Source organism: Diadema antillarum, unplaced genomic scaffold, assembly GCF_040938485.1.
Source record: "Diadema antillarum isolate AM-2024a unplaced genomic scaffold, OU_Dant_1.0 scf00000093, whole genome shotgun sequence".
Classification (NCBI taxonomy): domain Eukaryota; kingdom Metazoa; phylum Echinodermata; class Echinoidea; order Diadematoida; family Diadematidae; genus Diadema; species Diadema antillarum.
Window position 1 is genome coordinate 1993611 of NW_027270982.1, and position 19760 is coordinate 2013370.

The following is a 19760-nucleotide window of genomic DNA, read 5'->3' on the forward strand; positions in this document are numbered from 1 at the left end:
CAAATAATGTCTTGCCTGAGAGTTAAAACAAATCACGCGTACCCGAACCACATACCCGCTTGGCTATTATGGGATGTAACGCTTACACGCTTGTCCACACTTATGGGAAGTGGTATGGGACCCTTCCCCCCCCCCCCCCCTTACGCAGTCTTTGCCCCTCAGGATGGCTTGATGACGTCATTGGAACCTCGTCCTTACAGTCTGAATTTATGGCGGCAATTTTGAATTAAGAGATGGCTGTCGTTCTGCGTGACCTGAAAATGAATACGGTCTAACTAGGACAATTTTGGCAAATTCATCTATGGCTCTTACCACAGTATTACATTTATATGTTTTTCTTTGGCCACCATCTTGAATTTCAAGATGGTGGCCTATCTAATGATCTACAATAGGAAACAGCTGTACTGGAACGTTAGACATCACAAGCATGCGCATTACTGAAAATTTGATGCTCCTACAATAATTGCAACATGAGATATGCGTAAAAACGCTACGGTGGCCATTTTGAATTTAAAGATGGCAGCCTAGTAATTGTATCAAAACTAACCAAATATGAAGCTTCTACAATGCTCATTGTATGAGATATGGTTCAAAATACTGTTTGCTATGGTGGCCATTTTGAAATTCAAGATGGCAGCCTACAAATGGTATAAAAAAATCCACAATATCAGAAAAAGATATACCAGAGTGTCTGACATTACAACCATGCATTTTGCACCAAATTTGAAGCTTCTACAATGCTCACTTAATGAGATATGGATAAAAATACAGTTTGCCATGGTGGCCATTTTGAAATTCAAAATGGCGGCTGAAGATGTGGTCAGAAAAAATGGAACCAAAGTTTTTTTGATTCAGCACCCCCAAATTGACAAAGTTAGCCAAAAAAAATCAATTTTGGCACAAAAATCTCACGGGATTACATAGTAGCCTCTACTATATGGTCATAGATCCATAAAATAACCAAATTACATAATAACTAGCATCTGCGACTTTGTGTGAAATTGATGCTCCAGTCATTTTATGGATAAACCTCTCGAATATCCATCATCATTTGTCATGATCTCCATATAAATGTTTTCAGTATATTTATTACATCTTGTGATATGTTGTATGATACAAAGATGTACATCTGTGCTTTTAAGTTCCACTCCAGTGTCTGGTGTAGAGACTTGATCCCAACCCCACTGAGGATTTCTGCCAATTTCTATTTTGATAAAAAAGAAATAGTCAAAACAACACTAACTAATATTTTCACTGATTAGCACATACACCCCAACACATGTCAATTCAAACATTCTCATTCACTGGCTATACACTGGTGAAAGAAGTGATTGAGACACTCAGTTGGTACAATACATGTATTGGATTTTAATAGCAATATATAACACACAATGTACAGTATTGTATGATCTTTATTCTACATTATTCATCACTTGTGCTAAAGATGAATGAATTTTACACACAAAGGCAACCATCAAGTCTAAATACCTGCGAAGGTACATCCCTATCACCTGTCAATCTGCATTACGAATGGAAACAAGGTCGCTATGTACATATCTTACAAAGGGCTGCCCCACGGCACCTTAATAGCTCAGTTGAATGATCGTGACGATATTGACGAGATATTGATCCCCTGTGTAATGCTGGCTAGTGGCCAGAATGATAACAGCATCCCCAATAGAGCGGTTGAAGGTCGCAAATTCTGGGGCAATACAAATTAAACGATCCGGCTCGTGCAATATTTATGGTCGTGCAATGGACAAAGACTCATTCTTTCGTATGCCTGAATCACAATGTCAAAACCTTGATATTCCCGGAAATTGGAAAGCCACATATTCAGCTTCAAGGCTTCACTCATTTTCATGGCTGTTATTGTTTAAATGCCAATGCCTGGAAATTGTGTATCAGCATTCAAGACCTGCATCATAGGCAAAGAGTTAACAGATCGTAATATACCGATAATGCTACACAACTTTTTGTTTTTTTCCAGAAAGAATGTATAAAGGAACTTGGAATGCTCAAAGCCCTTGTAAACTACCCCTGAACAACAGATACAACTGTACCTTTCATATATGCACACAATTTCAACATAATGCATGCACCATCAGTAATCACTGGGTAAAATTCCTTGAAATTAATGAATTGACACACATCAAACAATCTGCATTGTTTCAATGTTGCTACACCCCAAGTTAAAAGTATTTACCCATTTATGGTCTGAACTGTAAACCTGTTGATCACTACCATTAGACAAACACTACTCCACAAACGCAGCTCCCGTACGACATGAGTAAACGTCTTATGACAAAGCAACATGTGATCCATAGTTTGCCAAGTGTGATGTCACATCCATTCATCGCCATGGAAACTGGTCCTGAACAACCTCACCTAGCCCATGTGTTTATGTGTGCACCTGGTTCCAACCCAAGTTATAACAAAAGACTGTGACATCACAACTTCAGTATTCTACTACCTCCCCTTGACAAAGTCAACCTCCTGAGTCATTGAATACAGACACACAGACAGAGAGAGAGAGAGAGAGAGAGAGAGACACGCACACACACACACACACAAAGTGACTTCATATCCACAAAGACCACCTGTCTTCAAAGAACAGTCACTTGTCGTCGATTTAGGTGGGGTCACTGCACATCAAGTTGGACTTGCTTATTATGGCCAGCTTTACAGAAGGTCTTCTTGTAATGTTTTTTTTGGGTGGATCTGACAGACTGCTTTGATTTCTGATAACCAAGGCAAATACACATACAACTGTACACCCTCTGGCAATAAATATTATCAATAAACTGTCAAGAACTTGTATGCAAGCTGTTGATCAACTGACTTTATGAAGCTTATTCCTGAATGTCAATTAGCTACATGTATCTTTTCACTACAAAAAGACAAAATATATAACAGATTAACAGAAGAAAAGCCACACTGATCCTCTAATCAAATACACAAAATCCCACAGTATTTCTTGTCGAGAATAACTGGACAAGCTATTAGTTACGTTCAGACGGGAGCCCTTAACCTCGAAGTTAGGAAACTTCGAGGTTAGAGCTTGTAGTTAGGGACCGTGAAGACGCACTCGTAGTTAGCAAACCTCGAGGTTTGCTCGATGTTTCAAGCCACGAGAAATCTTATGGTTAGCGCTCTAACCACGAGCCGCGGGGGGTCCCCACTTGTAGTTAAGCACCGTGTGGACACAAAAAACAACGAACTCGAAGTTAAGAGTGACCTCGCCGTAAACTCCAGCCCCCACAATTTCCCTCTGCTTCCGGGTCAACCTCCCAAACGTACACCACAAATACACTACACGTGAAAAACCTATGACGCACGACACAACAACATCATCTTTTCTTCCCATGCGCTTGATCTCTGAAACTGAACACGTCGAACTCGCTACTGTATTCTATATTCTTCTCCGACGCTAAAAAAAAATGTTTTCGACGAATATCTTCACAAAGGCATAAAGTCATCAGTGCAGGGCTATCTCTGCATACCATGACAGAGAAAAAGAGTACCTGTAAGCGAGTCCGACAGGGTTGGACTAAAGAATAAATAGACGCCTTGTTACTAATGTTAGCAGTGTGGGCTGAAACTTTCGGTTTTGTGGTTTTAACATCGAGTGGGACCCACTCGTAGTTACGGGGGGCAGAAGCTTAACCTCGAGGTTAAAATTCGTCGTGTGGACACACGTCGTAGTTAGGGGGCAAGAGCTAAACCTCGAGGTTTCCTAACCTCGAGGTTAGGGCCTGCCGTCTGAACGTAACTATTGTGAATCAACTGCTATTATCAACATGACAGATGTCTTTTTCCCTCTTTCTTGAATGAAGACAATGCAAGATCATCAAATTGTTCTGGGTTATGTGAAGAATCATGGGAAAGCCATTTGTACATCCTCACCAAAAAGAACAATATTAAAGGGTAAAATTCTCATGTACAAGTTCAACCTTGTAAATTCTGATCCATATCCAATAGAAGCACCACCAGAGCTAATGGTCTTGGAAAAAAAAGTCTTGGTCCCCTGATCGGGCACATTCCAACAAAGCCGTTATCTCCACAAGGTACAAAATGTCTGGCGCAGTTGAAAAGTCTCTCTCTTCCCTGTACAAATGCAAGCATCTGCCCTGCACAAGTACGTGATCCTAGAAAGACTGGACGATGATCTTTCTCCTTGTGTCATGGGTGAACTTGTGGACCTTGAAGATCTCGCTCTCGAAGAAAGCCGAGAGGTTGTGGATGTGGATCTGCCGTGCCTGGTGGACAAAGGGACACATGAAGAAGATGAGGGTCAATCTAAGTTCAAAGGTCAGCAGCATGGGTATAGCAGGCAATATCATGTGAGAAGAGATCATTATCATATTACTTACGTAAAAACATCGATGCAGATATTATCTTTTCCTCTTCTTCTTTCTACTTTGACATTACTGCTTTGCACAGATCAGTTTTGCATATAGAATTTTCAAGAAAAGCCTAAAAACACCCGACAAAGTCTATCAGTACAGATTTTACTGATCATGAAACCAGAGGAGTCTTCTCTGTAATCATGAAAACACAAAGATAGAAGGCTAATTTCTCCCCTCCACGTTTGGTTTATGTCAGTGACCTCATTAAAAATTCAGATATATCAACTCTGTCACACATAAACTGAATCAAGGGCGACGTATACAAAACTTTATTCTTTGAAATATCATAATCTTTGTTTGATATCCTATCTTTCTATGGCATATTAACCTTAACTTTGTCTCTTTCACTTTCTCCGGAGCTACAAAATACAAAAAGATGGGATGACCTCTGCTGGAAATTGTTTTAACTGTTTACAAGAACTGTCTTCATCACACAGAAATGAGAAAACATGTACAGTCATGTATCGATGTGTAACGGTTGACCTTGCCTGTAATGGGACACAACACCTCAAAAATTTCCAACTCACCTTATCTGCCAAGTCTTTCTCTGAGATCTCCACGATGTCCTGGTCGGTTCCATACCTGGTCCGGTGGAACGACATCTGTTCCTGGACCAACTGCTTAAGGACGAAGAGGAGGAGCTCGTTGTTGTCACGACGGAACGTCAGGTAGCGGGAGAAGTTCTGTTTGATTGAGAGGAGAAAATAGAAGGAGACATTAGTAAATATCACTTTCATTCATGCTGATGATTGGCTCGACTTACTTTTCAATTTGGACATCATGAATGTCATACAACACATAATTCATTCAGTCATATCTGATCTTGTAATTTCTTTTTGCATTAGTGTTCAGGAATGCTAGACCAATCCATACAACTATGTTGGCTTGCAACTGCACGAAAAATTCACCAATTTTCATTTTCTTCCGAGGAAAAAAACAAATTCAGGCCTGTTCTTTCGTGGCCCAGTGGACCGGGGCCACCAAAAGTTGACATCAGGCCACCAAATTTCCAAAAATTAAGGTTACCTTCTTCAAGCCTAATTGGGCAAGTAGAATTCGAAATGGATTGATTTGGTTTCTTTTATTTTGGGCAACCAAAATTTTAAATTTAAAGATATTAGTGGCTTCAACAGGCCACCAGAATTAAAAAACTGCTGTCTCGCCCCGATTAGAGCAATATGTTTTTCAGTGTCTTCCCCAGCTGGTAAGTTCTGCCTAAGCCATAATAACCGAGAAAAATGAAAATTTGTGAAAATTTGTTTACAATACAAATGGAGAGCTGCTCAACACATAGAACACAGGGTTGCCAATTTGTCTTATTCTCTTAACTTTAACAATTCATTACTATTTAATATGTCCAATTTTTTCCAAAAATTTTCACCAGTCTACTTCTCAGATTTTTCTCTTTTCATACAAAGCATATAATATCAGGATGGAATTTCCCTTTAAACCTGACATTGAAAAGAGCTGGAGGGAGTGGACCAATATCTAGATGAACCACCATTGACAGCGATCAATGAAGAGTGGGGGTTGCCTCACCTTTCGCATGCTCCTCATGATGCTGTATTTCTGGGTGTCAATGAAGCTCTCGAGCATGACGCGGATCGCCATGTTGACGTCGTCCTCGTTCACGTACTCCCTGAGGTGCATGCGGGCGTTGGCCTCGGCCATGCGGATGACGGACTCAATGTGACGCACGGTGATTGGAATGCTTCCCGTTGCCTGACGTAGCAAAAGATTTGAGAAATCAGTACTGAACCATGAAAATGTTTACTCTAAACTAGGTAAAAATATCTCTGCTTTTAAGAAAACCACTTACTTTGAGTGACGGAAACTGCAAAACTGACAAATACAAATGTTTTAAAGAAAATTCACACCTTAACCTTTACCCCTCTGATCAATATCATCTTGCTTTCAAAACAAATGTCATTTGGACAGTCTATATAAAATTGATATAGAATGAGTACAGTAATTATTATTATTATTATTATTAATCCAAACAATAATTCATTACTACTGGCATCTACTCTACATGATGTTTATGGTACTTTACAGTAGAGGCTCTGAGTGGTGTTGCCTGCTACGAACAGATGGTCGTTTTACTGCGAAATATACCTTACTACATTGTTGAAGTCATGCAACACGTTTAGAGTTCAATACAATGTAACGCACATGTCACACTTCAGAAGTTGAAAACTGCCTCCGCACCACTGTAGACTACAGGAAAGAAGCAATGAAAAGCCATGCCTTACCATGGACTCCCTGCGGAGGTCAGAGTACATCTTGGCCACCTTCTCTTGGTCCATGTGGTGAAGTTTGGGGTGGACCTTGTCCTTGGCGTAGATGATGTACTTCTTCAGGATGTCCTGGGGAATCTTCTCCAACCCAGAAGTTGTTGGCAGTTCCTGGATATGGGTTATTGTTGGGGGAATTAATTGAAATTAAATTCTCACACATAATACTAGTACAGATCTAAGCAGGCCAGAACCAATATTATGGTCTCCACAATAGTGTTGATAAAATGAAAGAAATAAATCACATTTACTGACATCAGAAAAGCTTCAGATAAAAACTGAACTCTCTTTGCACTCAAAGTGTAATTGAAAACGGCTTTTTCACTTGCACAGGAATATTTCTCCACACTTGTAAATGTTCGTGCATCAGTGAATTATATGCCATTAGATTTCCAACCATCCTGTCCCCAAGAACAATGAGAGGGTTTGAAAAAAAAAAAGAAGTCTGGAATATTGGAGCTATGACAGTCAGCAAAACTGGACTGTGAGTGAGAGAAGTTCATCTGTCAGTGATAAAGAGCATTATCCTTTTCTTCTCAACGTGATCTTCACAAGAGCTTCACAAGAGCTTGTCCAGCAGTTTGTGTCCCAACTTACTGGTAGATCGTCCATGGAGGAGTCAGCGTGCGACGGATGATGTCTGATGTGACTGTCCACCACAAACCTGGCCAGGAGTTCATCCTGCACGGGGTCCACTGTGTCACGGACAACGCAGAGGATGTCAAAACGGGAGAGGATGGGCTCGGTCAGATCAACCTGGGGCAAAGGAAAACAAGTGGCGGGAGTCAAAGCTTTGAGCTAATGAGTACTGTAAAACCAGAAACATTTGCTTTCGAGAATTGGATTTGGCGGCCAATTTTTTTTTTTTCACGGCATGAAACTTTGTGAATTGCAAATCATAAAAAGCATAATTAAATACTACATGTACATGTACTAGTAATACAGGGATTTGTTAGCAAAACTTTTGTGTGAATTTTTTCTTTCGCGAATCATGGCTCCTCACACAATTCACAAAACTTTCATGCATGCAAAACTTTTTTTGTTTTATCGTAATCTATAGGCACTAGCAAGAATTTGTCTGTTGGTATTCGTGCTTTCTCTTATCTCTCATATATTCTCTTTTGGCTGATAAGTCAAAATAAGCATTTCTGATAGGTTTGATGATGCAACACAAGATCACATAGGCCTCTTCACTGCAAATAAATTCATATCACAAGCTGATAGATACTCAAGTAGAGTAGACTGCATTTGTGTTACGCCACTTTGCCATCATTTTTCTCTCTTGAACAAAACTTTCACACCTGAAATACCAATAAAATTCTTCTCATAATAAATTACTGGAGTACTTCTTCAAAGATGATGAACAATCTAACTTTACTGACATCAAACTTTCTTGTAAATGAAACTGATATCTTTGGAAACATGGAATTACGTGTTCTCTTTCTATGTTCATAAGTAGCTAGCAACCAGTAAACTGAAATCTTGACAGCCTGGATTCACAAGACACTCACATTTTCTGAGAAAGTGAGGGAGGGGTTGTATCGTCCTCCAATGGGGTTGGCCGCGGCGATGATACTGCAACGAGCCTGTAGCGAGGTGACGATGCCCGCCTTTGAGATGGAGATACTCTGCTGCTCCATGGCTTCATGGATGCTGGTTCGGTCTGCATCATTCATCTACGCAAATTAGAGGGAGAATTGAAATATTAGAGAGAGATGGCACTGCGAGCTGTGGTTATGTTCATACCAGCTAAGAAATTAAGGTTGGACTATTTTCAAATATACAGCCAACGTACTACCTATCTGTCTGAAGTCAAATTGATTTTTTCTAAATGTGTGAAGAGGGGGAGTCACAGAAAATGAATAGTTACAAACAAATTTATCATATTTCACACATACAGTGGGATCCCATTAAAAAACTAAGTCCTCGCGACCAGCAGTTTTCTTTCATTATATTGAAATTTCACTGTAACCGAAATTTTGTTATAACTGTGTTCGTTATAAAGGGAGTGCACTGTACTCCATAGAAGGGGTAAGAATAAAGCAACTTCTTGTAATCTGTTGTTGATATATCAGTAGCTGCAAAAATTTTAACACGGTGCATGACCAATGACCCATGACTTCACCTTGTCGAACTCATCGATGATGCAGACTCCTTTGTCGGCCAAGACCAAGGCACCGGCTTCCAGCGTCCACTCCCTGGAGACCGGGTTCCGCTGGACGTAGGCTGTCAGACCGACGGCCGATGCTCCTTGACCGGTGGTGAATACTGCCCTCGGCGCTGTCTTCTCTACGTACTTGAGGAACTGTGACTTAGCTGTTCCGGGGTCACCACAGGCCAGAATGTTGATGTCACCACGCACTTTGTGCTTCTGACCTGGAAATTTTAACAGCCACAAGAACAAAACTTACATGTTTTGCTTATTTGAAAAAAAGCTCATATGCACTCAGACAAGTCAATTGACGAATCATTGATTAATCACTTAAGTCAAAATTTCACATATGTCGCTGGTCACAAAAGAACAAAACAATTAAAACATACACTTAATACACCTTGTTACCATAAAAGGTTCGTAACCTTTTCTAAACATGACCTTTATCAGCAACAGGAATTGAGGTGACATGACATCTGCTCCTACAGCAATTGCCCCAGTCTTATTTTCTCCGAGGACTTAGGGTTAGGGTTGCGATAGGGTCTTAAGTCTAGTTTGATGCGAAGATTAGGATTAGGGTAAGGGCTATGTTTGTGGGCAGAATTCATGGTTGGCTTAGTGTGCAAATATTTCATGGGAGCCATTGATGCAGGAGCAAATGTCACAGAAACAAAATACATGTCTCAGCATGTACATGAATAAAGTCGCAAGTGAAGAAAGAGAGAAAATGCAAGGAGCCTCCAACAACCAGCTTTTCTTACATACACTGCAATAAAACTTCAGCCTTTTTAACTGATTAATAGACAAGTGAGTGATATCATCCATTTGTGTTCTTTAAAAGTTTTGCATGGTGATGTAAATGAGGAAGAGATGTCTGCAGTAACACCATGTGTATGAAGTCCCTAAAAGTGCTGTTGTTTGGCAAAATAAGAAAGAGGAGAGTGTAGGAGGGAAGCAACATAGGGAAAGTGTAAGGAAAGCAAGTAGTGACAGTTGAAGGACCATGGTGGGCTGGAAGTTGAGGTTGCCTTAATGGAGACCAGAAAATAGAAGACGGGGACAGTTGTAAGGTAGAATAGAGTGAGAATCAAGTAAAAGGTTTAGCTATCGGTGGGAGGAGAATGATTAACCAGAAAAGAGGGAGGAGAGGGGAAGAAGGTTAGAAAATCATGAAAAATGAGAAAGAGGTGCAATGAAGACTCACCTCCACTTGGTTTGAGCCTAATTTCTGTCTAAAGACAGTCAACTTGCCCAAAACATCAAATACTTAAAGTATCAATAATTAACCTTTATATGTATACAAATCTTCCTCAGTATTCATTTTCGTATTACATAACTTATTTACCTGGGTTCTTGGGCTCTCCACCAAAGAGGGACAGTGCGATAGCCCTCTTGATGTCATCATGGCCATAAATTGATGGGGCAATGCTGGCAAAAATCTGCATTTTATACGGAAAGAGAGAGAGACACACACACTGATTTAACAACTGAAATTCTATTATGGTTTCCATAAAGTACCGGTACTGTTTATGGAGGATATAATTGCATAACACCAGCAAATGACAACGAGTTAGCATAGCGATGTTGAAAAAAACAGCATAAAGAAAATAGACATTGAATGGAAATATACAAGCTTGTATTTAAAGCTATCAAAGAAGTGGAATTTATCATACCCACTGAAGACTGTTTTTCAATGCCAACAAAAGTTACTGAACAGAATATAAAATTATACTGTACATTCTGTATGAGGTTTGGGAATATAGTTTTCAGCAGGTACACTTCAGCAGCCGATGTCAAAAGCTCAAAGTAACACTGCATCCACATTATATTTCAAATCAAATCTTTATCAGGTAATTGTTTCCAACAATGTGTTCAAGATCCAAGGTAGCATGAAGATCTCAGTGGTGCCCATTGGGCATTTTGTATTAACCTGTTTAGGACGGGCTGATTTTGCTACCAAGACCCTTGCCTGAGTACACTCGGGACTCGTCCTCGATGGGTTAAGCTAAGAAAATGCACTCAGTTCTTTTGTGATTAAAAATAACAGATTTTTTTTTTTCTCACCCTTTCCCCAATCCTTTCATCTTTGGAAAGCGCCACTATGGCCTTGATGTCATCGTCTGTGAGTGCTCCGGCCGCCATCTTGTCGTCTTTCTTGGTGATGTAGTTTGCCTGGATCACCGTAGCGAACACAGGGAAGCCGTTGGCCGTGTTCAAGGAGCCATCGTAATTGTTGTGGTACACCCCTGTCAATTCCTGCAGAGTTAAACAACACAGAACTCTTATGAAATCATCGACAGTCACATGAGAACCTGTATCAAAATTCTCATGACTTTATATAAGGGAAGTACAAAGATATATGAATTTCTCTATCATTCACTGTTACATGTTCTCATCGTGATATCAGAGCAAAAATGTTTTACTTCAGTATACTTCTTGATATGAACATGAACTAAAACATGGCATGACCAAACATACAGTTAATGTTTACTGTCACATGCAAATGCCTTTGTATCAACACCAAGGTAATACTGAAAATCATCAAGCATCTGAAAATATTCATAGAAATTTGGGATTCATCAGAGATTTTTCCCCCTCCTGGCCAAACTGTAACGAACTTTTACAATGAGATACCAAAACTCTTGTACCATGCACAAAATGCTGATATAGTTTTAATTGTCCACAGCCTCTTTCTGAGATGCCTTTACTTGCATATTCATATGCTTATAAATTATCATTATTTTAGAAAAAATGAGTCAGCACGCCAGCTGGCAAGGGCATACTTACAATCTCATCACCGGGCTTGCAGCTGTCCACTAGATCAGCCAGCAAGATGGCGTCCTTGGAGCGTGGGAGTCGTCCTGCCGCCACTTTGCCCGGACTCTCCTGGATGGTGATTCGCTGGTAGTTCTGGTACAGGGTCTGAAGGAGTAAGGAGAACAAAAATAAAACAAGAAGGACATTACAGACTTGCTTTGAATTGTACTGTGTCGACAGTTGTAGATACTTTTAAAAGTTGAATGCAATAGTGTTTTAATGTTAACAAATATCATCTGTAGCAAAAATAATGAGATCATGAACTGGGGCTTCCTATTCATGGGCAACTAACGTTATACAGACATTTAAAGAGAACTGAAACTGTTTTGATATCAATTTTTCTAGAGCAAATGATATTTGAAATAGCATAGTTAATTCATTACAATAGTTTAACCAACAAGCAATTCCTCCAAACAAATGCATTAATAAAGGATTCAAAAGAAATCTTTTGAGGATTTCTGTCAAATTTGAAATCTCGTCACAGCATCTGTGACAGGAGTAAGTGACGAATCATATTTTGTTCATGTTGTTGTATAGCATCAATAAATCTATCCATCAGCATAGATTCTGCCAATACCTGTTCCATGTTGATCTCAAACGGTCCGGTGGACTGACACTCGGGGCAGGAGCCCGGCCTGACCTCCTGGTTCTGGCTCTGGTAGAACGGCCCCAGGACGAAGCCGCACTTGGGACAGTCGTACTTGATCATGCTGAGCTGGGGCATGATGCCGGTGGAGCTGGTCACGACCCCACTTGTCCTGATCAGCTGGTTCAGGTGAAGCTGCCTAGATGCAGAGAGGAGGATATAAAAGGATATTTATCTTCATATGCACAGAAGAAGTAAAAAAAGATGAAGAAAGGAAGAGATATGATATTTATCTCAAGGCATACAAAAGAAAGAAAATGTTCTTTTTTACTCTTTTTGAGATAACTAGGTACAGACAAATGATCTTTATCTCATGACATAATGCAGAGTGAAATAATGCCTCTGGCACCACTTCATGGCAGAGGCATAAAAACTAAACTAAACTAAAATTAAACTCTTCAGATAAAGGGAGGAAGGAAAGAAATCTTTATTGTGATATACAGTGGTGTCAAAAGAGAAGCAACATATAGTTTGCTCTAACCTGAGTGATCTGAGCTCCTCAACCAATGGCAGCTCAGCAATGCGAACATGAATCTCCTTGGCAATCTGCTCGTACTTGGGGAACATCGCCAGCACCACTTCCTTGGCAGCCTCATCGAATATCTTCAGCATTTCAGTGGGCGCCTCGGGGAGGAAGTAAGCCAGGACCTGCTCTTGGGAGGCCAAGATGTTGTAATCCACGACGAGGCTCTCTTTGTTGCCTGTAGCGGAGTGAGGTTGTCATGGGAACAATACATGAAATTCTGCAAATTTGACTTATAACAAGCAAAAGGCATTCAACTGCTCTCATCATTATGCATCAGTGGGACACATTACCATCTTTTTTCTTTAAATAGAAATAGTACTCATGAGCATATGTTTCATACAAACACAATAAATGTACATTTTTTTAAATTTTTAACCTCATTTTCAAGATCAAAGATTTGAATCTGTTAAAATGTGAGACAAATCTTCTTATACTGAAGGTGAAATTCAATACTGAAATTTGTGTCATTAAGTGAAAAGTAAATTAAAGGGAAGATACAATAATCTGTGAAGCTTCAAGAGGAGTACAATGTATTTTCATCATGAAACAGTAATGCAACTAACTACATCAACTTTGGAGATGCCTTCAGCTGCGTGATATCTACCGTTTCTCCCTTTTACCCTCCCATTAACATATTGGATAAGTATAAAGCAAAGTTTTGTTTTGTTTTGTTTTTCCAAAACAAGGACAAAAAAGCACTCCTAAAATCATTTAGGCATATTCTAGCAGCATTTAAAAATAACGCTTTTTTAGTCTGGTGTGCCTGAGTAATCACTCCTTGTCATTAACCCTATCACACCCAAAAGTGACACTATCCTGTACAAGACCAGATGAATTCTCTGGGGGCAGTGACCCAGAGGGGGTTAATGGCATTCTAACCTTCACACATCTGCCTGATCTTCTCCCGGTATAGGTTGTGCCCCTTGTCGTCGACAAAGGTGCAAAGGAAGTTCTTGAAGCGGTTGTAGATCTCCAGGCGGGGTGCAGCCAGCGAGACCCACTCCCTCACCGAGTGTCCCTTCATGTCCTCCAGATTCTCAATGCTCTCGATCATCTGTCGACGGAATTTTGACAAAAGCTTAACATTTAGTGTCAAATCTGACACGGAAACGAATGAATTCATACTGCTCATCAACGAAAGAAAAAATTTGTTCCAGTATTATATACATTTTGCGTCCTCTGAAAATAATGGCATGAAATGTGCGTTTCTCACTTCCTTGCTTGTCAGTAAGTTTCACCAAGAATCCCTTGGTCATAGAAGAAAGTACATTGTCACTCAGTGACATAGAACTAGATGAAAAATGACTGAGTTATTGCCTCTACCAAGACAATGCACATGGACTGATTGGCATCATCAGTGTGATAATACTGACTTAGCGTCATACATGGCAAATAATTGCAGTAATTACAGCAGTACTATTGCTATTTCTAATAATCAACATCATCATCACCATCAAACACGTGGTGTATACAGCTGTTACTCAAACACAGTCAGGGATCGTAAAAGGAAGAAAAATACATGGTGAGCCGATATTGCCAATATACACTTTAAACAGTTTTGTGACTCTCAATCATTAAAAAAAAAAAATAATTATCTTACTTGTAATGAAGTAAGGAAAATTATATATATGGATTTGAAGCTTAGCATCTGGAGAATCAACATATGCCAGAAAAAAATCCTACGTTATATGGCTTTCGTGATGACTCATTACATATACACTGTAATAATATTGTCACACACCTCTTCATCATCCTCAATACCCTCTGCTGCCCTCTCAGCCAGCCTCCTCCTGCGGGTCGGTCTCTCATCCTCCTCATCACTGTCCTCTGATGATGCAAGAGATAGAATTACGGGGTTAACAAAAACTACCTATAAAGGGAGGCAGTAGGGAATAGAAAGTTTTGCACATGGATATGAAGCCGACATGGGTTTTCACAGGAGAATGAGGCATCATCTCCTCTCTCTTATATTCATATGTTTGCTCATAATTGATGTTGGACATGGATTCAAAATCTAAAATATTTAAGCTCTTACTGCTGTGTATGGCTCTGGGCACCATTTCATGAAAGCTGTCAGCCCTGACGAGTTGTCAGTCTCGGACAATTTCAGTAAAATTCTTGGTTTTGATTGGCTGAGAAGCTCTGGTCACTGACTGTTACTATGGTGATTGTCAGAGACTGACAACTTTCATAAAATGGTGCCCTGAAAGTATGGAGCTGAAAATCACTGTTGGATGAGGAAAAAAGGGTAGACCCAGGTTTGTATGGAAAAATGGAATGTAATTAGAGCAAGTCACAATGTGGATATATTCACAAATTCTTTACATGCTTTCCGGCCATCTAAATCCATTTATCAGGCTGTCAAAATCACGAAGATCCCAAAAAGCAGTTCAGGGAGTTGCTTGTGTGTCACATACATCTCAGTAGGCAAAAATAATCCCTGAATCAGAGAGATTTTTACATTCCCTTATCGAGACTGGAGGAGATATTTATGTTTTCAGGAAGACTCCCACAGCATAAGGGAGACTTTGCAGACCTGCATTTATGATCTATATTATGATAAAGATTTTCATCCGGTGACGATGGAACATACCATAAAGGAGACCCGGCCTCATGCGCCCCTGGGCAATGGCTTCTTCTCTGTCCCTCTTCCTCATCGCCCGCTCAGCTGCCACCCTGTCCTCCTGCGCCATGGAGTCATAATCTTCGTCATCAAGGTGGCCTCCATCATACCGGTCCAGTGCAGGTATGGCTCGGTAATCCCTTTATTTTTTGTTTTGGCAAGACAAGAGACACGTATTAGTGACTTGACTTTTCATTCACATGCTTCTGTTGTATTCCTTCTTTCACTTTGATATAGATTTTCCCTGTCTCTGCCTCTCTCGCTGTGATGCAAATCGCTACTACAATGCTTTTATATAAATTTATAACCTGTAAATAAAGACCATCATACTCTAACATGCATTCTGACTAAGTGAGAATTATGGCAATGTTAACTGCTGCAAAATATAATTTAGAGCAAATCTTGCAAAATGCTTTCCCAAATTCTTCTTGATTTAACAGGGCCAAGGTTGTCATTTTAGAGCAAATCTGAAAAAAAAAAAACAGTTTCATTTGTAAATAAAGATTGTAACCATGAGAATGGGTACCAGCTTCCAGATCAAAATGTCTCTTTGATTAAAAAAATATATATATATTTCTCATATTAACCATTCTTTTTTAATTCTCTCTTTTTTTCTCTTTTTTTTTTGTGGTGGTGGTAAGCCTGATGTATCTCCTGCCTGGTCTCCTGAAGCTGAAGAAGATTATCAAATCTAGAATATCAGCAATGCAATAGATGTTATGATTATGCACTTGTCAATGTAATGACTCACCCCACTACCCCCGGACATGGGTGCGTCATTTCCTCGTTTGGTCCGTCAAATTTGTGACCCAGGTGTTCGTCATTTTACCAGCTTTGTCCGTCAAATTTTTGACCGAGGGGTGCGTCAAAATCCCATCATTGTCGGTCAAAATTTTGACCGAGGGGTGCGTCATGGTACGTTACTTGGCTATGGAAAACTGCACGCATTTTTGCACGTACCGCGAGTGAAATTACAGTGAGCGCTTTCCCGCTGCAAGTGAAAATCAAAGTCGGGAAGCGTTTTGGAATAGGAGGAAAAAATGCTTGCCAGAATCTGGCAAGCAAAGAATTTAAAAGCCACCCTTTCTCCTTACATTTTCCCTCCAACAAACCCATGAAATCATGCATACTCAATCTCAAACCAAGGACTGTTCAGCGATGTAACAACTTAGTTCAATCTTTCCTGTCGAATAACGGCAGCAGAAGACCTACCTGCCGCATGCCATTTTCTGCTCGCGGGATATAGCGAGGTACCCGCACCTCGTCAGGGGCCCGAATACCGTCACCCCGCTTAAAATCGTTTTAAGCGCACGAAACAAAAATTTATGCCCGGGACTGTGTTCAGTATGCTTGAAACTTGGCAGGGCCAAGCAAATTTTGGTGAAAACCGAACAGTTTTTCGCGAAAATCGGAAATTTTAATCGGAATAGGACCCTACGTGTTATAAGTATCACCACTGTCCCCGCACGCATCTTTTACGTGTATGTCTATGGGAGCATCACGGTCAGCCGCACACGTCTTTTACGTGCTTTGCCTATGGGAGCGCGGGTGACGAGTTGCGGGCCCCTTCCTTAGCGCACAGCTATTTCGCATCGTTCGCGTTTGACGACGATAGCTGCAAATTTTCGATATCGATCAGTGAGCTTGTGATTCCATTGGAATTTTCAGCATTTTTCCTGTATGTGAGTTGGATTTCAAAGAATTTCAGTGGCGAAATGTGATTCAAATATGCGCAAACATTAACTATGACGAGGTGCGGGTCACCCAAGTATACTAGTACTGTAGTACGTAGCAGCATAGCCCGACCAGCTAGCTGGCCAGATGCGCGCGCGACGCTGTTAGCTGTGCGAATCTCTACGTACAGCGACTAGGCTGTAGTTACGCAGTACTCGAGCGGGAATATGAATGCCGTGGCGTGGTGTGTACCTACCTGCGCTGCAGCAGTATGCATCCACCGCACTAGCAATGGCCGCGCACACACAGCGCATTCTGCACACATGTGATTGTCATGTATGGATTGCACGCACAGAATACATACTACTGTACGGAATATATCGTAGCAGCAGCGTGATGTACGGTGAATGACAATACGGTGCTTACATGGTAAGGGAAACTTGCCGAAACTTTTACAAATTATGTGTACGAACCAAAAGAACATGAAATTGCTTGAATAAAACGTATGCAAAAATCGTTTCAGTATTTACGGGGGTGCGTCAAATGTACCGAGGATGTCCGTCAAAAAAGTGACCGAGGTGTGCGTCACTTTCAACGTGTTGTCCGTCAAACAAGTGACTGTGGTGTTCGTCACTTGCAGCGTTATGTCCGTCAAAAAAGTGACTGTGGTGTCCGTCAAAAACCCCTTGTGGTCAGTCAAAAAATGACCATGACGCACCCATGTCCGGGGGTAGTGGGGTGCGTCATTACATTGACAAGTGCATTATGACTGAGTGGGACAAAACCACTGTCAATTACTATCATTTATTCTGCAAGTCAGTGTTTAGAGCCCTACTATGTATATACTGTCCTTAAAATTGTCCAAAGCCCTTAAAAAGACAGAGTCATAACCTTCAATTCACATTAAAAAATTGAGAATAGGAACTCAACTGTTGGTGGGTCTATATGAACATGCACTTCAATGAATAAAGGGGCCTGCACTCTACTGTAAATGTGTCAACCAATGTTGTCATCATCGCAACATTAACATTTCCCAAAACTAAACTATTACCGGTATATCAGAAGCTCATGGTCTAAACTTAAAGTCTACCTTTCAAAGTTTGCTCCAAAGAGCTCTTCTCCATCCTCTTCTTCCTCCACATCAGCACCATCTCCACCTTGCAGCTCAGACTCATCCTCAAAGGGAGGTAGATCACTGCGTCCAGGGCTGGAAGACAACAGATTTGTTGAGCGGTCCATGATTCCTGGACTTGTGGGTTCTGAAAACGGCTCAGAGGTACGATCCTTCATAAAAGAAAAGAAAAGAAAAAAATAATGTTAGACTAACAACATTAATGTTAGTAATCAGTCACATTCATCCGCATTCTGTATCAGAGTGATTGTATTGTTTGTAGGCCTAACAATTCATTAGGCCTATTAATTAGTTTTGTAAAATAACAAAAACTGCTGATCATCTGCGATCTGCATGGTTTAGTCAGCAAAATGTCCAAGAAGACACATCCACGCTATCTTGTTGAGGAGCACTAGGAATAGGGTCTACGTGTGGACAGAGCAGAGCGCGACCAAGAAAAAATACTATTGAAATTGCTTCAGATTTTGCTTGAACAGAGACAATGACGGACATTGAAATACTGTATTAGGGAGTTGGTTCTATAATTTCATTACGAAGAAGAAATCCTGGAAAACTGCAACTGTGCCATTGTTGGATGAATTTTTGATTACCGCTGGTGTCACGTGTGTTGGGTTGAACGTAGTCATGCAAGGAATGAACAAATCATCTTCATCAGGAATTAAAAAAAAAAATGCTTCTAACTTAGAGTAACATTAGTAAATTAGACCTCCCTCCAAAGCTAACCATGTTAAGTAAAAGTTAACTGTTAAATTTAACATTTAATTTAACTTGTCGTAGGACTAAGAACCTACTTAAGAGTTTAAAATTTATGTATACCTAATTTATATTTAAGTCTCATCATACTGTTACAATTTATATGCCAAATGCATGAACATCCGACACATAAAGGAAGACCTCACTTGTCTTGGTCATGAACGACAGTAGAAAACTTAAAGTACAATACATTGGACGCCATTTTTAAATGTCCACACTCTGTGAATGTTTGATGCGTCGAAGAAGAGGTTCCACACTACTTCAAACACATGCGAAACGAAACTGACTTGAAAACAGTGCAAAGCCAAAGGGGCAAAGGACAATAATTGTTATTGAAATTCAGTAGGTTTTACTTACCGTCATTTTAGCGTAGACAGCCTTGGAAACTTGAAAGGAAAACTTCCCTGGGTTTGAAGATGCAAAAAGTGTAACGCTAGACTCCTGACTCTAGCTCTGCGCGATTGACGTTTCAGCCAGGTATCACAACACACGCAATGAGTATTGTTGTGAAGATCGAAGATTGCTCGGCTGGCGGTACGGCAGCGCAGCTGGACGTGCGTGGCGAGACGGTCTGGGGTTTGGTTTGTATGGATCCGGCGACTGCGAATTTTCCCGCAACGTGCACTCGTGATCAAAAACCCCGCGAAGGTCTGGACAACCTAGTCTTAACTTAGGTGTTTTATCAATAAAAAAAAAGAATACATATTAATCCACACATATGTATATTTTAAAGT

The 19760-nt window shown here is 40.4% G+C and overlaps 3 protein-coding genes across 4 annotated transcripts in view; all 3 read right to left on the bottom strand.

Moving 5' to 3' along the window:
* The window catches only part of LOC139718362 (origin recognition complex subunit 5-like), a 299115-nt gene extending 282842 nt beyond the window's left edge, over positions 1-16273 (bottom strand). Inside the window, exon 1 of the mRNA XM_071629835.1 lies at positions 16219-16273. The gene's annotated coding sequence lies outside the window, so the exon portion shown is untranslated. The remainder of the gene's footprint in view (positions 1-16218) is intronic.
* LOC139718390 (SCO-spondin-like) overlaps positions 1-19760 on the bottom strand; it is a 362530-nt gene that overhangs the window by 31850 nt on the left and 310920 nt on the right. The gene's annotated exons all lie outside the window — the stretch shown is intronic.
* On the bottom strand, positions 3205-19389 carry LOC139718368 (DNA replication licensing factor mcm2-like). Its single transcript, XM_071629839.1, has 17 exons — positions 19384-19389; positions 18232-18425; positions 15438-15607; positions 14586-14671; positions 13724-13898; positions 12800-13019; positions 12250-12457; positions 11643-11777; positions 10920-11111; positions 10201-10294; positions 8829-9079; positions 8215-8379; positions 7301-7459; positions 6662-6814; positions 5949-6131; positions 4937-5092; positions 3205-4259 (listed from the first exon to the last, which is right to left on the bottom strand). The coding sequence occupies exons 1-17, from the start codon at positions 19387-19389 to the stop codon at positions 4149-4151; spliced, it is 2658 nt and encodes an 885-aa protein (XP_071485940.1). The 3' UTR covers positions 3205-4148.